This window comes from Mastigoproctus giganteus, chromosome 10 (genome assembly GCF_048544385.1).
Source record: "Mastigoproctus giganteus isolate SK-2022 chromosome 10, ASM4854438v1, whole genome shotgun sequence".
Taxonomy (NCBI): domain Eukaryota; kingdom Metazoa; phylum Arthropoda; class Arachnida; order Uropygi; family Thelyphonidae; genus Mastigoproctus; species Mastigoproctus giganteus.
The window spans coordinates 35,359,476-35,378,644 of record NC_143584.1 but is presented as its reverse complement, the minus strand read 5'-3'; the positions used below and the strand labels follow the sequence as shown (position 1 = coordinate 35,378,644).

At 38.4% G+C, this 19,169-nt stretch overlaps 1 protein-coding gene across 1 annotated transcript in view; it reads left to right on the top strand.

Annotated features, from left to right (window-relative positions):
- LOC150078970 (uncharacterized) overlaps positions 1–19,169 on the top strand; it is a 141,359-nt gene that overhangs the window by 113,269 nt on the left and 8,921 nt on the right. The window contains exon 9 of the mRNA XM_090382907.1: positions 13,396–13,557. Within this exon, the coding sequence (XP_090239033.1) occupies positions 13,396–13,557 (162 nt within the window). The remainder of the gene's footprint in view (positions 1–13,395; positions 13,558–19,169) is intronic.

Here is a 19,169-nt window from a genome sequence, read left to right as displayed (position 1 = left end):
TGTTGTCACAGCTTCGGGTAGTACGGGATAAATGTGATCGAGGTGGGGTCATCATTGCGTGGGCCCTGCAGTTAGAAACTTGGTCATGGGCCTGTAGATCGCATCTATCCAGGACACTGGTAAGGTATCCACACTTTGTCAGATCTGCCTTAACCTTAGTAATCTCAGTTCGCCTCTCATCCTCAGAACTGGAATGGGTTCAGCCGCGGGTTAGTAGGGTTCGTGCTGTGCCGAGAAAATGGCTACTTATATGTGCTGACCTGTAGTTGGTAAATTGGCGAGCACACATCTGCTTGCAGAAGACTGAAGTCTTTAGACGCAAACCTTACTTTACGCAAACCTTACGCAAACCTTTAGACGCAAACTTTAAACGCAAAATTTATTGTTCAAGGTTTAGGCCTAAATGGTTGTCAGATGAACTAATGAGGCATATGGCAGAGAAGAAAAATGCATGGGATACATACAAATTAACACGTGACACGGACGCCTATGATAGATACAAGTTGATCTGTAACCAAGTTACAAAGGAGGTTAGGCAGGCGAAGGCAGATTACGAGAGATCCTTGGCAAGGGATGCGAAGAAAAACAGCAAAGAGTTCTTTACTTATGTAAACTCTAGAAGGAAGGGGATGAATCAGATTGGTCCACTTGAGATCGATGGGTCAACTGTTGATGACCCTGCTCGGGTAGCTAACAAACTAAATGAATATTTTGCATCGACATTCACACATGAGGAGTTATTCAGCGAGGGGAATGCCAGAGGTGTATTCAACTCTAGCAGTAAGCTAGAGAATCTTGTAATAACTGAGAGCAAAGTGGAGGAGAAATTGTTGAAGATAAACACAAGAAAGGCACCTGGGGTGGATGGGATCTATACAGTTATGTTAAAGGAGGCAGCAAAGGAGGTAAGCAAACCCTTAGCCATAATTATGAGAGCTTCCTTGGACTCAGGGGAGGTACCCATTGACTGGAGATGTGCAAATGTGACCCCAATTCACAAAGGGGGATCAAAGGCTGACACAAGTAATTATAGACCTGTGAGTTTAACTTCTGTTCCCGGAAAATTAATGGAGGCACTGGTGAAAGAAGCACTGCAGGATCATCTAGACAAGACTTCAGTTATAGCTAGGACACAGCATGGTTTTGTTAAGGGGAAGTCTTGCCTGACCAATTTGATTGGATACTATGATGCAGTCACAAAAGAACTGGATGCAGGGAATAACATTGATATTATATACTTGGATCTTAGAAAGGCTTTTGATACTGTTGCAAATGGAAGACTGCTGCACAAATTGGAGCAGTGTGGCATTGGAGGCAAGTTGCTGCTATGGATAAAGGGGTGGTTGAGGGGGAGAAGACAGAGAGTGGTAATCAATGGACACTGCTCATCGTGGACTAATGTTATTAGTGGAGTCCCTCAGGGTTCAGTATTGGGGCCTTTATTGTTTTCTGTATTTATAAATGATATTGATGATGGTATATCAGGCTTAATGTCCAAGTTTGCAGACGATACGAAGGTTGGCAGGGTTGTCAAGGACACTACTGACACTATGCTTCTGCAACAGGATTTGGAAAGGTTGAGCAGATGTGCTTCGAGGTGGCAAATGAAGTTTAACATTGACAAATGTAAAGTACTACATATGGGAAACAGCAACCCCAGAGCAACGTATCAACTCTGTGGTACTACACTGACAGTGGTAGAGAATGAAAGGGACCTGGGGGTGGTGGTGCAGGCAGATATGAAGTTCTCTGAGCAGTGCAGACGAGCTGCAAGAGTAGCTCATGGTGTATTGTCAATGATATATAGGAATTTTTCTAGCAGGGATAAGGAGGTGATTATTCCCTTGTATAAGGCAATGGTCAGGCCACACCTAGAGTACTGTATACAGGCCTGGAGGCCTCATTTCAGGAAGGATGTAGAGTTGCTGGAACGAGTACAGAGAAGGGCAACTAGATTGGTGAATGGGACAAAGGGGTTCTCTTACGAAGAAAGGCTTAAGTTTTGCAAATTAGTGTCTGGAAACTAGGCACCAGCGGGGTGATCTGATAGAGGTGTACAAAGCCTTGAATGGTTTGAGCATGCTCAATGCTGATGGGATTCTTCCTCTAGCTCAGAAAAATCACCTGAGAGGGCATAAATTCAAATTGAGGAAAGACAGATGTAGGATAGATGTGCGGAAATTTGCCTTTAGCCAGCGGGTGGTTGGTGGGTGGAACAGACTTCCATCCCTTGTCGTGGAAGTTGATAGCCTAAATAAGTTTAAGGCTCAGCTGGACAGGTATTTCGAACGAACAGAGGGGTGAAGTGGAAGTGGTTATTTTTATTTATTTATGTTACTTTTTTTTTTTTTTTTTTGGCTGATGCTGCATAAGCTTGCTTTCTTGCATCAAATGCCTCTACTAATGCTAATGCTAATGCTAATGCTAACCCTCATGCCGGACAAGGGTATCCAAGAAAGGAAGGGCATTGCCCAACTCCAGTTCAATGGTGAATTGAATGAAGGGTGACAGAGAGTTCAGGTGGTGTAGGAATCGGTCTCCCAACTTCCAAGGAATGACCACAAACATATCATCCACGTAGCAGCAACAAAAGGCTATGGGATCTGGCAAACCCACAAACACGCGACCCTCCAGCTCCTCCATTGCGATGTTTGCCGTGACTGAACTTACTGGTGAACCCATGTCTGTACTGTATTTGCCGGAAAATGGACTCACCAAACATAACACGGCACCACGAGTCAGGCACAATCTAAGGGGGGTGCAAATGTCGGCAGTTAGAGATCTGCTGCTCAGGGTCTGGTCGTTGTCTAGAAGCTCCTTTGCACATGTGATGGCTAGTTGGACCGGGATTGAAGTGAAGAGAGACACCACATCAAATGAAGCCATTACCTGGTCATCTGAAATGGATACACTGCTAACTTGGTCCAAGAATTTCCCACTGTTTGAAATGGTGTAGGCAGTCTTGTCCACCAGGGGCGAGAGCAGACCGAAAACAAACTTCAATAATTTGTATGTTTATGTATGTGTATCTTTTCATTTTTATTTGTGTATTTAATATTTCATACCCTTAGGTCACTTTCCCTTCTAAGAAGTTTTCTCGCATAAGAAGTTCTAAACCTCCAGTCCCTAGAAAAACTTTTTATTCGGGTTCTACTGAAAAAAAAAATAAATTACCTATTCCTTCCCATGATTTGTCTAAACCTTTCTTAAATTTATTCAAACTACCCACCTCTACAAATTAGGTGGAAGTTTATTCCATCAATTTATTACTCTTTGGTTGAATGCTTATTTATATATCCCATGTGTGTTTCCTCTGAGAAAAGGTAAAAATGCTATCAGTGTTTAGTTTACTTAACTCTTTTAAAACATTATATGTTTTAATTAGGTTATTACACAGATGTCTAGTTTCTAGAGACTGCAATATGCAGAACCCCAGTCTATCTTTTAGCAGTGCAGACGGGCTGCCAGGGCTGGTCATGGAGTCTTGTCAATGATATATACACATTTTGCTAGGAGGGACAGGGAGATGATTATCCTGTTATATGAGGCAATGGTCAGGCCACACCTGGAGGCCTCATTTTAGGAAGGATGTTGAGTTGCTAGAACGAGTACAAAGAAGGGCAATAAGATTGGTGAGGGGAACAAAGGGGTGCTCTTACCAAGAAAGGCTCAAGGTCTGCAAATTGCAGCGCCTGGAAAGTAGGCACCTGCGAGGTGATCTGATTGAGGTGTATAAGGCCTTGAATGGGTTGAGCAAGCTGAATGCTGATGAGATTTTTCCTCTTGCTCAGACTGAGAACCTGAGGGAGCACAGTTTCAAATTGAGGAAAGATAGTTGTAGAATAGATGTGCGGAAATTTGCCTTTAGTCAGTGGGTAGTTGATTGGTGGAACAGACTTCCATATTTTGTTGTGGAAGCTAATAGTCTAAATAAATTTAAGGCTGAGCTGGACAGGCATTTGGAACGAATGGAGGGGTGAAATGGGTTTTTTTTTTTTTTTTTTGGTTGATGCTGCATAAGCTTGCTTTCTTGTATCATATGCCTCTACTATTGTTAATGCTAATGCATGTAATTATCAAATCTTGGTTAGAATATCCTTTTGTGCTCACAACTAATCTTCTCTGTACACTTTCCAGTGGATCTTTTCCTTATAATGAGGCTTCTAGACCTCTTTGTGAGATCTCAAGATGCATTCTTACCATTTCTTTTTACAATTGGGTAATTACCTTATCTCTGTTGACAAAATTCCTTATATCATTGACAAAACCCCATGAGCTCTTCTACAGCCTATCTGCATTGCTCAGAAAACTTCATATCAGACTGTACAATTACCCCATGGTCTCTTTCATTCTCTACCTACTTGGATGTGATACCACCTGATATGTAACTCTGGACTACTGCTGCCCAAATGCACCTTGTATTTATCGCTGTTAAACCTTGATTGCCATTTCAACCCATCTGCTGAATTTATCTAGATTCTCTTGAAATAGCATACTCCGATTACTCTCATTAACAACTATGTCCACCTTTATATCATTAATAGACTTAGATATCATACTTGAAATACCTACATCAATATCATTAATAAATATTAAAATCAGTAAGGGCCCAACACTAACCCCTGCGAAACCCTACTTATCACATTAGTCTATGAAGAGCAGTGTCCATTTGTAACCACTCTTTATTTCCTACCACTTAACTATACCATCTCTTTATCCATAGTAGTAACTTGATCCTAGTGCAACATTGGTCCAATTTATACAACAGTCATACATATTGTAGTGTCAAAGCCTTTACTGAAATCTAAGTATATGATGTCAATATTATTTTTTGCATTCAGTTCCTTTCTAACAACATCATAATAACTAATCAAACTGGTGAGACCTAATCTCCCTTAACAAATCTATATTCTGATTGCCTTATGGCTCTACTCCTATCAAGGTGATCCTGAATTATTTCTGTAACTATTGATTACATTATTTTCCCTGGCACAGAAAATAATGGAATCAATAGTTAAAGAAGGAATAGTTAATGGAATAGGAATTAAAGAAATAGGAATCAACACTAGCAGTCTACAGTTACCTATTTCACCTTTTGAACTACCCTTGTAAATTGGATATACATTTACACACCTCATGAACCTAAGGAGATACTCATTAAAATGGCTGAAGGTTTAACTACCTCTTTTTCAGCTTCTTTTAACATAATTGGATAGATTTCCATCAGCTCTAGACACTTTGTTCACTTTTAGCTGAGCAATTTCTCTTTTACCTTACCTGCTATTATTATAAAATTACTTAAATCCCAGTCAATGCTAGATATACTTTGTTAACCCTGTCTCCAAAAATTTCATGTGTTAATGTAGATGCAAAATATTTATTCAATTTATTAGCAATCAGTACAGGATCATCATTAATTATAATATGCAAAGAATTCCTTGCTGGTTTTCTTTGCAGTCATGGCCAAAGACTGCTCATAATCTGACTTAGCCTGCCGAACTCCTTGAGTAACTTGATTACATACTGGGTTGTACTTTAGCATTAGTAGGGAATATGACTCAAGAAAGCAAGCTTATATAGCATCAGCCAAAAAAAAAAAAAAAAAAAAAAAAAAAACCACTTCCCATTTCACCCATCTATTCTGTCCAAATGCATTTCTAACTCAGCCTTAAATTTATTTAACCCCTCAACTTCCACAGCAAGAAATGGAAGTCTGTTCCAACTATCAACCACCTGCTGGCTAAAGGCAAATTTCTGCACATCTAGATATACTTTGTTAACCCTGTCTCCAAAAATTTCATGTGTTAATGTAGATGCAAAATATTTATTCAATTTATTAGCAATCAGTACAGGATCATCATTAATTATAATATGCAAAGAATTCCTTGCTGGTTTTCTTTGCAGTCATGGCCAAAGACTGCTCATAATCTGACTTAGCCTGCCGAACTCCTTGAGTAACTTGATTACATACTGGGTTGTACTTTAGCATTAGTAGGGAATATGACTCAAGAAAGCAAGCTTATATAGCATCAGCCAAAAAAAAAAAAAAAAAAAAAAACCACTTCCCATTTCACCCATCTATTCTGTCCAAATGCATTTCTAACTCAGCCTTAAATTTATTTAACCCCTCAACTTCCACAACAAGAAATGGAAGTCTGTTCCAACTATCAACCACCTGCTGGCTAAAGGCAAATTTCTGCACATCTATTCTACAATTGTCTTTCCTCAATTTGAATTTATGCCCCCTCAGGTGAGTAATCTGAGCAAGAGGAAGAATCCAATTAATGTTGAGCTTGTTCAATCCATTTCAAGGCCTTATACACTTCAATTAGATCACCTCGCAGGTGCCTAGTCTGCAGAAGCTACAATTTGCAAAACTTAATCCTTTCGTTGTAACACCAACCCTATGTTCCTCTCACCAATCTTGTTACCCTTCTCTGTACGTGTTCCAGCAGCTCTACACCTTTCCTAAAATGAGGCCTCCAAACCTATATATAGTACTCAAGGTGTGGCCTGACCATTGCCTTATACAAGGGGACAATCACCCCATCATCCCTTCTAGCAAAATTCCTGTAAATCATTGACAAGACACCATGAGCTACTCTTGCAGCTTTTTTGCACTGCTCGGATAATTTCATATCTGACTGCACAATTACCCCCAGGTTTTTTTCATTCTCCACTACACTGAGTGTAGTACCACCCAGTTGATACGGTACTCTGGCATTGCTGTTACCCATATGCAGTACTTTACATTAGTCAATGTTAAACTTCAGTTGCCACCTCTCAGCCCATCTGTTCAACTTTTCCAGATCCTGTTGCAGTAGCGTACTATCATTACTGTCGTTAATGACCCTGCCAACCTTCGTATCATCTGGAAACTTAGGCGTTAACCCTGATGTACCTTCATCAATGTCATTGATAAATACCGAAAACAACAATGGGCCCGACAGCGAACCCTGGGGGACTCATTAATAACATTAGTCCATGAAGAGCAGTGTCCATTGATAACCACTCTCTGTCTTCTCCCACTCAACCATCCTTTTATCCATTGTAGCAACTTGTCCTTAATGCCATACTGCACCAATTAGTACAATAGTCTTCCATGTGCCACGTTATCAAAAGCTTTCCTAAAATCCAAGTATATGATATCAAAATTATTCTTTGCATCCAGTTGCTTTGTGGCCACATCATAGTATCCAATCAAATTTGTCAGACAAGACTTCCCCTTAACAAAATCATGTTGGGTCTGAACTATAATTGCAGTCTTGTCCAGATGATCCTGCATCGCTTCCTTAACCAGTGACTCCATTATTTTCCCTGGAACAGAAGTTAAACTAACAAGTCTGTAATTACCTGTGTCTCCCTTTGATACCCTGAGTCCAAGGAAGCTTTCATAATTATGACTTTGCTGCCTCCTTTAATATAACTGGATAGATTGCATCCACCCAAAGTGCCTTATGTTTAATTTCAATTTCTCTTCCACTTTGCTCTCAGTTACAAAATCACTTAGCTCCCTTAGGATTATAGTTTAATAAACTTCTGGCATTCCCCTCCTTGAATAACTCATCATGTGTGAATGTAGATGCAAAATACTCATTCAGTTTATCAGCTTCCTGAGAATATCATCAATAGCCAAACCATTGATGTTAAGTGGACCAATCTGATTCATCCCTTTCTTTCTTGAGTTTACATAAGTAGAGAACTCCTTGCTGTTTTTCTTTGTATCCTTTGCCAAAGATTTCTCATAATCTGCCTTTGCCTGCCTCACTTCCTTTGTGACTTGATTACAGACTAGCTTATATTTGCAATAGGCTTCTGTGTCACCTGATAATTTATATGCATCCCATGCATTTTTCTTCTCTGTCACAAGCCTCATTAATTCACATGACATCCATTTAGGCCTAAACCTTGAACAGTATGTCTTAGTTGGTATGAAAAGCCTAGTATCTTCCAGTTTAAGTCCCTGAAGACCTCCCATTTAGAATTCACTGTTGGTAACATCAACAGTTGAGACCACTGTAGTCACCTTTACGAAAGCAAAAACCCTTCCCCTTACCCCTGATGGTAGTTACATCCTTAAGTAAATCCCACATCAGTACACTGTGATCACTGCTACCTAGTGGTGCCTTTCTCTGCAAATTCTTAACACATGGAGAATCACTGCTGATAATGATAATCCGATCAAGAGTATTATTCCCTCTGGTTGCCTTTTAAACATGTTGCTGTAGAAAACAGTCATCCAATAAATTCAGAAAAGTCTTGCTGGTGTGTGAGTTACCAACCCACAAGTTCCAGTCAATATCTGGAAAGTTAAAATCCTTCATTATAAGACATTCTGATTTACTGGCCCACTCTGTTTCTCTGCACAATTGCTCATTACACTGATCAGATTCATTAAGACATACACCTACTCTCATTTTCCCTTTTCCATTGCTTATGTCACATCACAATGACTCAACATTGCATTGTCCACCAGTTGGATGCACTTCCTTAGATTTTGTGTGTTTCTTAACTAACAACATAACCCCCCCTCCCTTCCTGTCCTGTCTATCCTTTATATACACATTCTACTCCCCAAATTCCAATTCTGCACTGCTTATATCTGTGTGGCACCACGTCTCTGATATCCCAACAATACTGCTTTTGATGTCCTGACCAGCACTTCAAATGCATTGAATTTATTTACTATACTCCCGACATTGGTGTAGATGCCAGTATACATTACACTTACTCTTAGTTACCCTAACACAACCCATGTACCGGGTGGTTATAAAATAAGTTTCCCTATTCAGGACACCCTAGTGTCAAAATGGTTAGAATTAGCACTGTGAAAATCGGTGGGTTATGTCATTTAGGGTATGGAGAAGTGATTTGTAGAAGAAAGGAAATTAGTTCAAATTTCCACCACCAGAGGGAAACCAGGCAGCACATATGTAAAAGTTGTCATTTACTTCAAAAGACACTGCTTACACAAATGACATCCTGTTAGATAAAAGCAGAAAGGCCAAAGCCACTGTCAATAACCATTATGGCTCTTACAAAAAAGGAATGTGCTCTTTTAGTGAAACTGTTCTTCCAGAATAATAGTAATGCTAATGCAGCACTATGTTAATATCGGAAACTTAAAGGTTTGTGTAAAGGACCTTTGACGTCAGTGTGGCTTCGAAAACTAATAAAGAAACTTGAAACGACCGGGGAGTTAGGTGTAATTCCAGGCAGGGGATGACCACATATCACAACGAAGGTAGTGGATAAAGTGGCAGTTGCAATGGCCTCCAGGTCAGAATACGAAACACTACTAGTCAGTAGTGCCTGAGGTGTGTCAAGAGACTTAAACTTTCCTTGGTCTACTGTACTTAAAGTGCTTTGAATAATTTTATGCTGGTTCTCGTACAAGATTCATGTAGTGCAAGAACTAACTCTTGTGATCAGCAACAACGAATTGACTTCGCTCTAAGATTTCTGGCTCGAATGAGCTTGTGGTCTGATGAGGCACATTTCACTCTTCTTGAGGCTGTAAAGGCACAAAACTACCGAATATGGGGAACTTCTCATCCATCTGCTGTGCATGAAAGACCACTACAAAGTCCATATGTTACAGTATGGTGTGGATTCACAGCAGAATTTATAATCAGACTATTTTTCTTTGAAGAGTCTACACCTCATAGCCACCGTGAGGTGTACGGTAACTAGTGCACGGTACTGTTCTCTTCTAAGAGATCACATTATTCCCGCTCTGCAAGAAAGTCAATGCTTGGAGACCGTAGTGTTCATGCAAGATGGGGCCCCTTCCCAAGTTGGTTGACAAGTGAAGGAACTGCTCTGTTCAACATTCAGAAATGATCACATCATTTGTAGAGACTTTCCACAGTTCTGGCCAGCCCTATCACTAGATCTCAATACCTATGATTTCTGGCTATGGGAATACCTGAAAGACAGAGTTTACTGTGGCAGCATACAGATGCTTGTTGATTTGAAAGCAAGCATCAAACAGCATGTGGCCAACATCCCCAATGAGATGCTATGCAAAACTGTGTCGCACGCAGTCCTCCGTTTTCAGAATGTCATCTCAAGTGAAGTAAAGCACATAGAACAATATCTGTAGGTTTCTAAATTCTGATAAGTAAAATATGATCGTAAGTTAAGTATTCCATCTCATGTTTACAGTGCCAAATTCTCACCAGGTGGCAGAAATTCGTACTACTTTTTTTTCTTCTACAAATCTCTTCCCCCATACCCTAAATGATATACCCACTGATTTTCACAGTGCTATCTCTAACTGTTTTGACACTAGGGTCTTCTGAATAGGGAAACTTATTTATAACCACCCTGTATTTACTTGTTCCATGATGACTCCCAGTACCTTGCTTTGCAGGCTGCTTCTCATTCCAGTAGAAGCAGTACAAGAATCACTTTCACCTCTGCCTGTGGCTACCGTTGATGAATCCCTCGCCCAAGCTAGCAGTTTTCCGACCCACCTAACACTCCCTCGATATCATCAGTAAATATTCTTGCACCCTTTCTATTTAAGTGTATCCCATCCCTGTAGAAACAATCTCTCCTGTTAACAAGCACAGACCATGCTGAGAAAAATTCTACCACGTAAGCCTTTTTAAGCTTTTGTGCGAGGAAACTCTGCAATTATATGTTGGATGTAGTTTTTCAACATTTCCATTCTTTTTGAATCCCCATTGTTGACTTGCTAGTCAAAAAAAATTATTGAGAAATCCCTATATTTTATTGTTTGAAAATCCCCCTGTTACATTCTGTGCTATTGAACTTGTGCTTGTGGAAAAATCTAGATTTCAAAGTTTTATTACTGTTGGATAGCACACCAGGCCATCCAAAATATTTGTCATCCAAATGTTGAAGTTATATTCCTACCACTGCAGTTGTACTAGGTTAATACAACTTCTTTCATTCAGCCATTAGATCAAAGCATTATATCCAACTTTAAAACTCATTACATCAGAAAAATGTTACAATGGATTTTGAAAAAAAACTGATTCCGAATCTATTAAAGTAATGCCTCATTGAAACATTTCTCAATCGTGGACTGTAACAGAATCAGTTTTATCGCTGAAAGAAGTAAAACTGTCAACAGGTGTGTTGGAAAAATGTATGGCCAAGAGTCAGTTCATTCAGGAAATATGGACGAACTGGCAGAAAATGGAATCAGTGCAATAGTAGAACTTGCTACATCGGTAGGAGGGGAAGGTTTTGATAATACGACTACTGAAGTCCTCGGGAGTAGCACAGTTGATGAAATTGCCCTCCTCCTCCCCACACTGGGTGAAAAAGACCAGAGTTCGAATCCTGTCGATGATGGGAGGAATTTTTATGGGTCTTTTTCAGAATGTGACTGAGTTAGTTGGGCTCAGGTGAGGGTAGCATGGTTTTTCTCCTGGAAACTCTGGTTTTTCGTCCAGCAAAACAGAAAATCAACCTCAGGACACAAGCAATTTATAGACAATATACACAGAGTAACATGGCCTTAGTTGCCAATGCTCCTAAAAAATAAAAAAAGATATTATTACTGAAGACGTTCAAGAATTACTGGTAGAAAAAGAGGCTGGCAAAGTGGATTTGGTGGAAATGGCATCGGAGGTAAAACCAAATCAATTCGGAGGATGATAGCGCACTTGAAAATTCTAAACTTCCAAATTTTGCACTAAAAAGCATACAGGAAGACATAGACACCGACCGGGCTAGCCAGGTGGGTGTCTGAATTACACCAGGTGGGTGTAATTCCTTGGAAAATTATAAATTGTTTTAAATGTAAAAATAACAGCATATTTGGTTAATAATTTGTATAATTACAATGCAGTATGTATTGTAATTATACAAATTACAAATTCTATTGTATGTATATTGTATGTGGCTGTAACTAGGTGTCTCTTAAGAGAAAATTAAGATAATAATAATCATGTTAACTTTCTGTGGGAAACTCAGTAAGCTTTATCACAATCACAGAGCACAAAAAATAAATGTTAACTTTTTCATTTGTTCCAAGAACCAGTGATAAACAAATCAGCATAGAACAAAATCTGTGCTCACAAGTCATAGCTCCATAACACACACACACTGTTTACTTTTGAATGCATTCTAAACATTTGGTAATGATCACATCACTCTGTATATCATGTTACCATAAATTTCAGTTCCTAGATTTGGTGGGGGGGACACTGCTGACTTACAGTAAGGCAATGTTGGTAACATGTATGCAATTTCAATAAACTGCGACTGAGTCTTGCCAACCCTTCTTCACAAGCAGAAATACAACATGAAGTCCTTATAAACAAGGTAAGTGCAAATTAAATGTTGGTTGAATTGCTGTACCAAATTTATATATGAATAATACACCTCATAATTCTTATTACACATTACTTACTCATTTTCTTTTCTTATTTTCTTATTTTTTTTAAATTTATTTATTTTTTCTTATTCTTATTACACTTTATTTCACATTTTAATTCTTATTAAATTTTACTGATGCTTAACAGCAATATGGCTAAACATAACACACAGCAATAACTGACTATTAGCATCAGCATAAGAACTTTCTAATTTAAGATGAAATCCATATATATTCCAGGTTAATTGATAAAGTAAGTAATTAACGTAATAACGACCATTTTAAAAGTGCTAAACTTCTACACTACAGTCATGTCTTGAACATACTTAGCACATAGAACCAAATACAGACATTTTGGGGATATCAGAGACATGGTGTTACTCAGATATAAGGGATTCAGAATTTGAATATGGGGGAGTACACTGTTTACAGAAAGGACAGACAGCACAGGAGGAGTTATGGCCTTAGTTAAGAAGTGCATTCAGTGGACATGAGTGGCCAGTGCAATGTTCTGGTGTGACATAACCACTGAGAAAACAAAAATGAGTGGGAGTGTGTTATAGGCTTAATGACTGTTATGAGTGTAATGAACTATTGTACAGACATATTGAGATGGCCAGTGACTCAGAATGTCTTATAATGGTGAACTTTAACTTTCCAGATATTGACTGAATCTTATGGGTTAGTCACAGACTAAACATGAGTTTCACTACTTCATGCTTCCAGTGATATTCCAAAAAATTAAAAAATTCACCTCTCTACTAAGATGAAAAAATAAATTGTTTTCAATGAGAAAATTTATTTGAATTCATTCAATCAAACAGAATATAACACTCAACAAAGAAAAAAGTAGAAAAAATATAACTATAAACTATTACTCAATTTGTTTTAATTAACATAAAAACAAACAACCAAAAAATAGAACCTCAGTCAACAGAAAACTGTTATTCATATTACTCTAATTTGCATAATTATTTGATTCTGTATGTAATTATAAATCTTTCTCAATAACACTCTAATTGTCAGAATTTTATATTTAGGGCCAAAAAAACATGTGCACTGAATTAACTATTGAGGATGACTGCAGAGAATCCAAATTTATTGATCAGGAACATGAAGATTACTCTGAAGATGATGCAGAGCCCAGTATTATTTCGATAGTGATGGATATTTTGAAGAAATATAGTCAACAGTTTACTGAAGTAAGAGTGCTTCTGCTTTTTAATGTAAATGTTTATATTAGTTTGTTTCTCATAAGAGTGCATGTTTAGTATAGACACTTTTCTCCACTGGTATAGACTCATCAATATCATTGATAAATATACAAAGCAACAATAGATACAACACTGACTTCTGGGGGACTCACTAATAACATTAGTCCACAAAGAGCAGTATCCATTAAAAACCACTCTGTTTTCTACCACTCAAATGTTCTTAAATATATGACAGTAACTTGCTGTTAATGCCAATCTGCTCCAATTTATATAGCAGCCTTTTATGTGCAACAGTATCAAAAACTTTTCTGAAATAAAAGTATATATCCAATTCCTTTGTTACAACCTTGTCTGACCACTCAGATTTGTCAGACGAGGTTGCCCTTAACAGATTCGTGCTGTGACTTCAGTTGGTCCACTTGATATTGATGGCTCAGTTGTTGTTGATCCACCTCAAATTTCTGACAAACTGCCCCACACCCTTCCAACATGTTTCAGCTTATACAGTAACTTCTCATGAGGGATTGAGTCAAATGCCTTGCTAAAATTCAAATAAACTATGTTGAAATTGTTCCCTACATCTAGGCTAATGAGTCACTATGTCAAAATGGCCTACTAAGTTAGTTAAACATGATTTTCCCTTAAAACCATATTGTGTGTCCTTCAGAATGCCATGTGTATCTAAATGTTCCTGGATTGCACTCTTAATCATTTCCTCTAAAATTTTTCCTACCACTGAAGTCAGACTAACCAGCCTATGGTTGCTAACTTCACTCTTAGAACTGCCTTTATGTATTGGTGATACATTGGCACTTTTTCAATCTAAAGGAATCTCTCCTAAGTCCAAAGATGCCCTTGTAATTAACCTCAAGTTTTTCTAATAAACAATCCTCTCTAATTACAAAATCACTAATTTCATGTGGCTTGGCCTTATTTGCACAATCTCTTCTGAGCATGCAGGGTCATTCTTCAGTAAAGACCAGTGCAAAGTACCTGTTCAATTTATGTGCAACATCAGCTGGGTTTTCTAAGACTTTCCCTCACCCTGCACAAGGGTCCAATCTGATTAGCTTTCTTCTTTGTTGTATTCACATACATGAAAAATTCCTTGTCCCCACTCTTTGCCCTGTTAGCCAATGCTTTCTCATACACAACCTTGTCCTCCCTAACCTTATTTGTGATACTATTACAGATCAACTTGTAGCTGTTTTATGCTTCTGTACTTTTTATTACCATGCTATCTTTTTCTGCTCTATTTGACCAACCAGCTCTGCAGTTATTCATTTCAGCATCTTGCTCCCCAAATGTTTTCTTAATGGTATGTATGCATTTGTGGCTTCTGTGATTTTTTCTTTAAAGGTATTCCATAATTTAAATGTATTTTCCAACCCTTGGCAATTCACCCAAGTAATAGATGCCGTATAGAGCCTTAAACTGTCAAAGCCCCCTCTTCTGAAGTTAAAACTTGTGCCTTTACTTTTAACTACTGCAACATCTTTCTTCATCTACTAACTGATGACTGCGTGATCACTACTTGCCAGTGACTTGGCACTACTTGGCAAAAATCCTTGCACCACTTTTGTTGAAATGAATACCATCTCTGCAAAATAGATTCCTTCTACCTACAAGTGTAAGCAATGTTGATCTTGCAGATTCTCTCAAGTCTTGAGTTAATCCACAAGGCATTCAGCTTATAATCTTGCCTATCATGTCTAGGCAGAATTGCAAACATGTACACATTCTGACCTAACTCATGGCATTTTTTCAACATGGTCCTATATTTATCCAACGAATTGTCAGGTCATGTCTGTTTAATATTGTTAGTTCCCACATTAATAATAATGCTGTCCTTGACCCCTGTAAAATCTGACAATCTGTTGGTAACATCATCAATTGTTGCTCCTGACAAGCACACCTTAGTTCTGATCCACCTATCTTTATTACAAAAAATATTACCTGTTTCTCTGACCATAGTCTCCCAATAAAACTACACTGGTGTGCAAAACTTAAGGACCAGTCAGGTTTTCACCTGTAGCTTCTCATAGGAGTGGTCTGGATATGGGAAAAGCATGCCAAAGGAACCTCGTGAGGTACAGAAATGATGAAGAAAACAACAATGGAAACAAAACGGTACAAAGGGACTTTATTCAAAAATGGCAACATAGCACTGGCTGCCATGATACAGATGCATCACTGCCAAAGATGGAACAAAGAGAAGAGGTGGTCCTCAGTAGGAGATATGGCCACCCCTAATGTAGGTGCAGGCTTTGCACCATCTGTCCATAATTAGAACAATGTTGTTGATAAGTTCTTGCAGTAACATCGTCCATTCCTCTGTCAGCGGCATCTTCAGCTGGTGAACATTTTCTGGTGGGTGTGGACGTGCCACTAGGCGTCTCTCCAGAGCATCCCATATGTGTTCGATGTGATTTAGATCGGCAGAACGGGCAGGCTAGTCCATGCAAACAATGTCCTCACTTCCCAAAAAGCATATCAACAGCTGCAGTGCGATGGGGTGTGGCGTTATCATCCATAAACACGAACTCGGGGCCAATGGCACCTCAGAACAGACATACATGGGGAAGTAGTGTGCACCAGTTACAGTACTGCCTTCCAGTCTCTGGAGTTGTGTACATCCATCCAAGATAACGACTCCCCAGACGAGAACACCTCAACCACCAATATCAATCCCTTTCAGTGATGTTTGCGGGGTAATACCGTGTACTGACCTCTCGCCAGATTAGCTGATGTCCAGAAGCGCTGCTGAGACTGAATCTACTCTCATCAGTAAAGAGTACCTTAATTAAAGATTTTGTGGTTCTGACCTTTAGAAATAGTGTTGGTCCTTAAGTAAGTTTTGCACACCAGTGTAGAACTTCTTCAACCAGAGCGGCATGCACTTGACTATTCTTATCCAGAACCCAAATTGCTGGTGCATCACTTGACAGGTCTTGAGATACTGGAGCCCCTGATGAGTTCCCACTTATATTTGTTTCTAGGGAAAGCACTCGTTTCTTCAGTGCCTGATGTAACCCCCACTGTACATGCTGCTTCACTAGCATCATGTGAAATTGAATTGAAAACTTTCTCATAATCAGCAAATGCTAAACGCCATGGCTTGTTGAAGTCCATTGACTCTTTCAGTTATTTCATTTATGACATGAAAGTAGTTGGTCGTGGAATAAATGCTCATAAATCCAGCTTATTTTCTTAATTGCGGACGCTTCAGAGTGTCCAGCAGCATGTTCTCCAATTATGTTGTGATGATTTTAGTAAGTGCTTTATATACCTGAGAATAGGTTATGATTGGTTAATAGTTTCTGATGTCTGATTTTGCTCCCTTCTTTTGCAACAGAACAATCATAGCACTGTTTCATTCTTGTGAAATCAAAATTGTTGCCTACACATTGACTATTCTTGCAACTTTTATACAGATTGGTGTTTCACCAAATTTGTGGTGAAATTGCACACAAACTTCAACCACATTAGCAATATATCTACATAATGAAGAAAGGTAGTTGTACATAATGAAGAAACGCGCCTCCGTAGCTAGGTGGGAAGGAGCAGCAGTGCATAGCACACGCTTCTTGATTAGACCGGGGTTCAAGCCCGTCACCACCAAATACGGAGGATGCGGAAAGGTCAGGGAATGACCGCCGCATATTCCCAGAGCAATATGGCCTTAGTTGCTAATGCTCCTAAAAACCAAACAATAATATAATAATAATGAAGAAAGGTAGATGTACATAATGAAAAATGTAAATATTGCTAATATGGTTGAAGTTTGCATTAGCAATTTGCATTTACTTTAGCAATACAGGCTGACCTCAATTAACACGATTAATTCATCCTGCGAGCGCATCGTGCAAAACGGAAACGCGTTAATCGAATATTATAATTAATAGGAAAAATTATAATTGGTCCTTGACCTTCAGGAATGTCCATAAAGAATTTTAAAAATACCTTTTAAATAACTTTTTAACTGTATACCATGTAAAAGATAATGAAAATAATTATGGGATTAAATGTTTATTGCATAAAATAGCAGTTCCCAAATTGTGTGCCGCGGAATATTTTAAATTTTCAAGGAAAACACAGCGATACTCGACATTGGTCGGACACTGTGCGAACTACTAGCTCGAGGTAGTTCACAGTTTCAACATTTCTTATTAAGTTGTTTGGACCTAACTATGGACTAAACGGAACTGTTAGCAACTTTTGGTCTAGGTGCGCCGTGAAAAAATTACTGAGACACTAAGGGCGCCATGAATCGAGAAAGTTTGGGAATCTCTGACATAAAATACACAGTGAAGAAACAATTTGTTACGGAAATATTTGAATGGAGTCGTTTGAATAGTGTTGACTTTCTCTTTTCATCAATCAATTTCCGATAGCCGACAACAATTTTCTCTGGGCCCTGGCGAAATAAATATTGCAAAGAACCTCAAACCTTTTGTTTGAGGTTCTCTGTTACGAAAGATTTCATCTAGTTCTTTTACTGTTATCTCCTTCGCGGTAACATTTTCATCTGGCTCATTTAAAAATTACAATTTTTAAATGCAAGTCTGCATTGACTTTATTAGCGGGAGACAAACAAGTAACACGTCGTCTTCCGATGGTTGATGGAACACATTGAGGCGAGCAGTAGGCAAACGTTTGTTTATTGCCCGTTCGAAACGCGGTAAGCTTAACGCAGCATTCAACTCTTTTTTTATCACATAAAATAACATATAAAAAAAAAAAAAAAAAAGATTGCATTAACTGGAAATTTGCATCATGTAAAGTGAAAATGTGCACTTCATCTCCCCACCTTTTTCCTTCTACCACATATATTTTTCCTGCCAGCTCATTTCTGCTACGCATTTCTTGAAAACTCTAGGTATCATTCACACTTCTTATTATACTTTCGGTTTCATTTTAGATTCGTTTCTCAGCATGTTTCAACCTACATAATTTTTTTCTTACAATACAAGCATTTGGTATTAGCTCCCTTTATACTAACTTTTACATAAGCCAGAGCCCTTACTATAAGGTTGGGCTTCACAACCCCATCAAGTTCAGTGTTATTTAATAACTTTTTTCTTTGCTTTTTATCTTTCTGCTGCCTATTTCTACCATTCTTCCCATTTGTAAAACTATTAGTGTATACAAGGGTGATACGAATGTTCCTACTATCCTACTTCTATTGCTATTTTTCGTCTTTATTTATCTAAAATACTCCTTTTTCCCTTCCCATCCTCAATCTAATACCTAACCCTAATTAGGTATTAGATTGCTTGTTCCAAATTTATTTATTGAACTATTGAATTCCAATCTACACTAAATTACATCCTTTAAATCCTACACTAAATTTACATATTTATATTAACCATATTTATTCTAACTTGATCCTTATTTTTACTTTAATGAATTACACTGCATCGGGACTACCTTGTCCATACAGTATTAGAAAGTGCTAATTTCATTTTTGTTGCTTTTTGACCATTCACTTTTCTTCTACTACTATGGACAAGTATAGAAATGCAGTTCCTGATAATGGTCAGGTGAGTCCACTGATGAAATACCTGATCATGTATCAATATTTATTTCAGCTGACATCG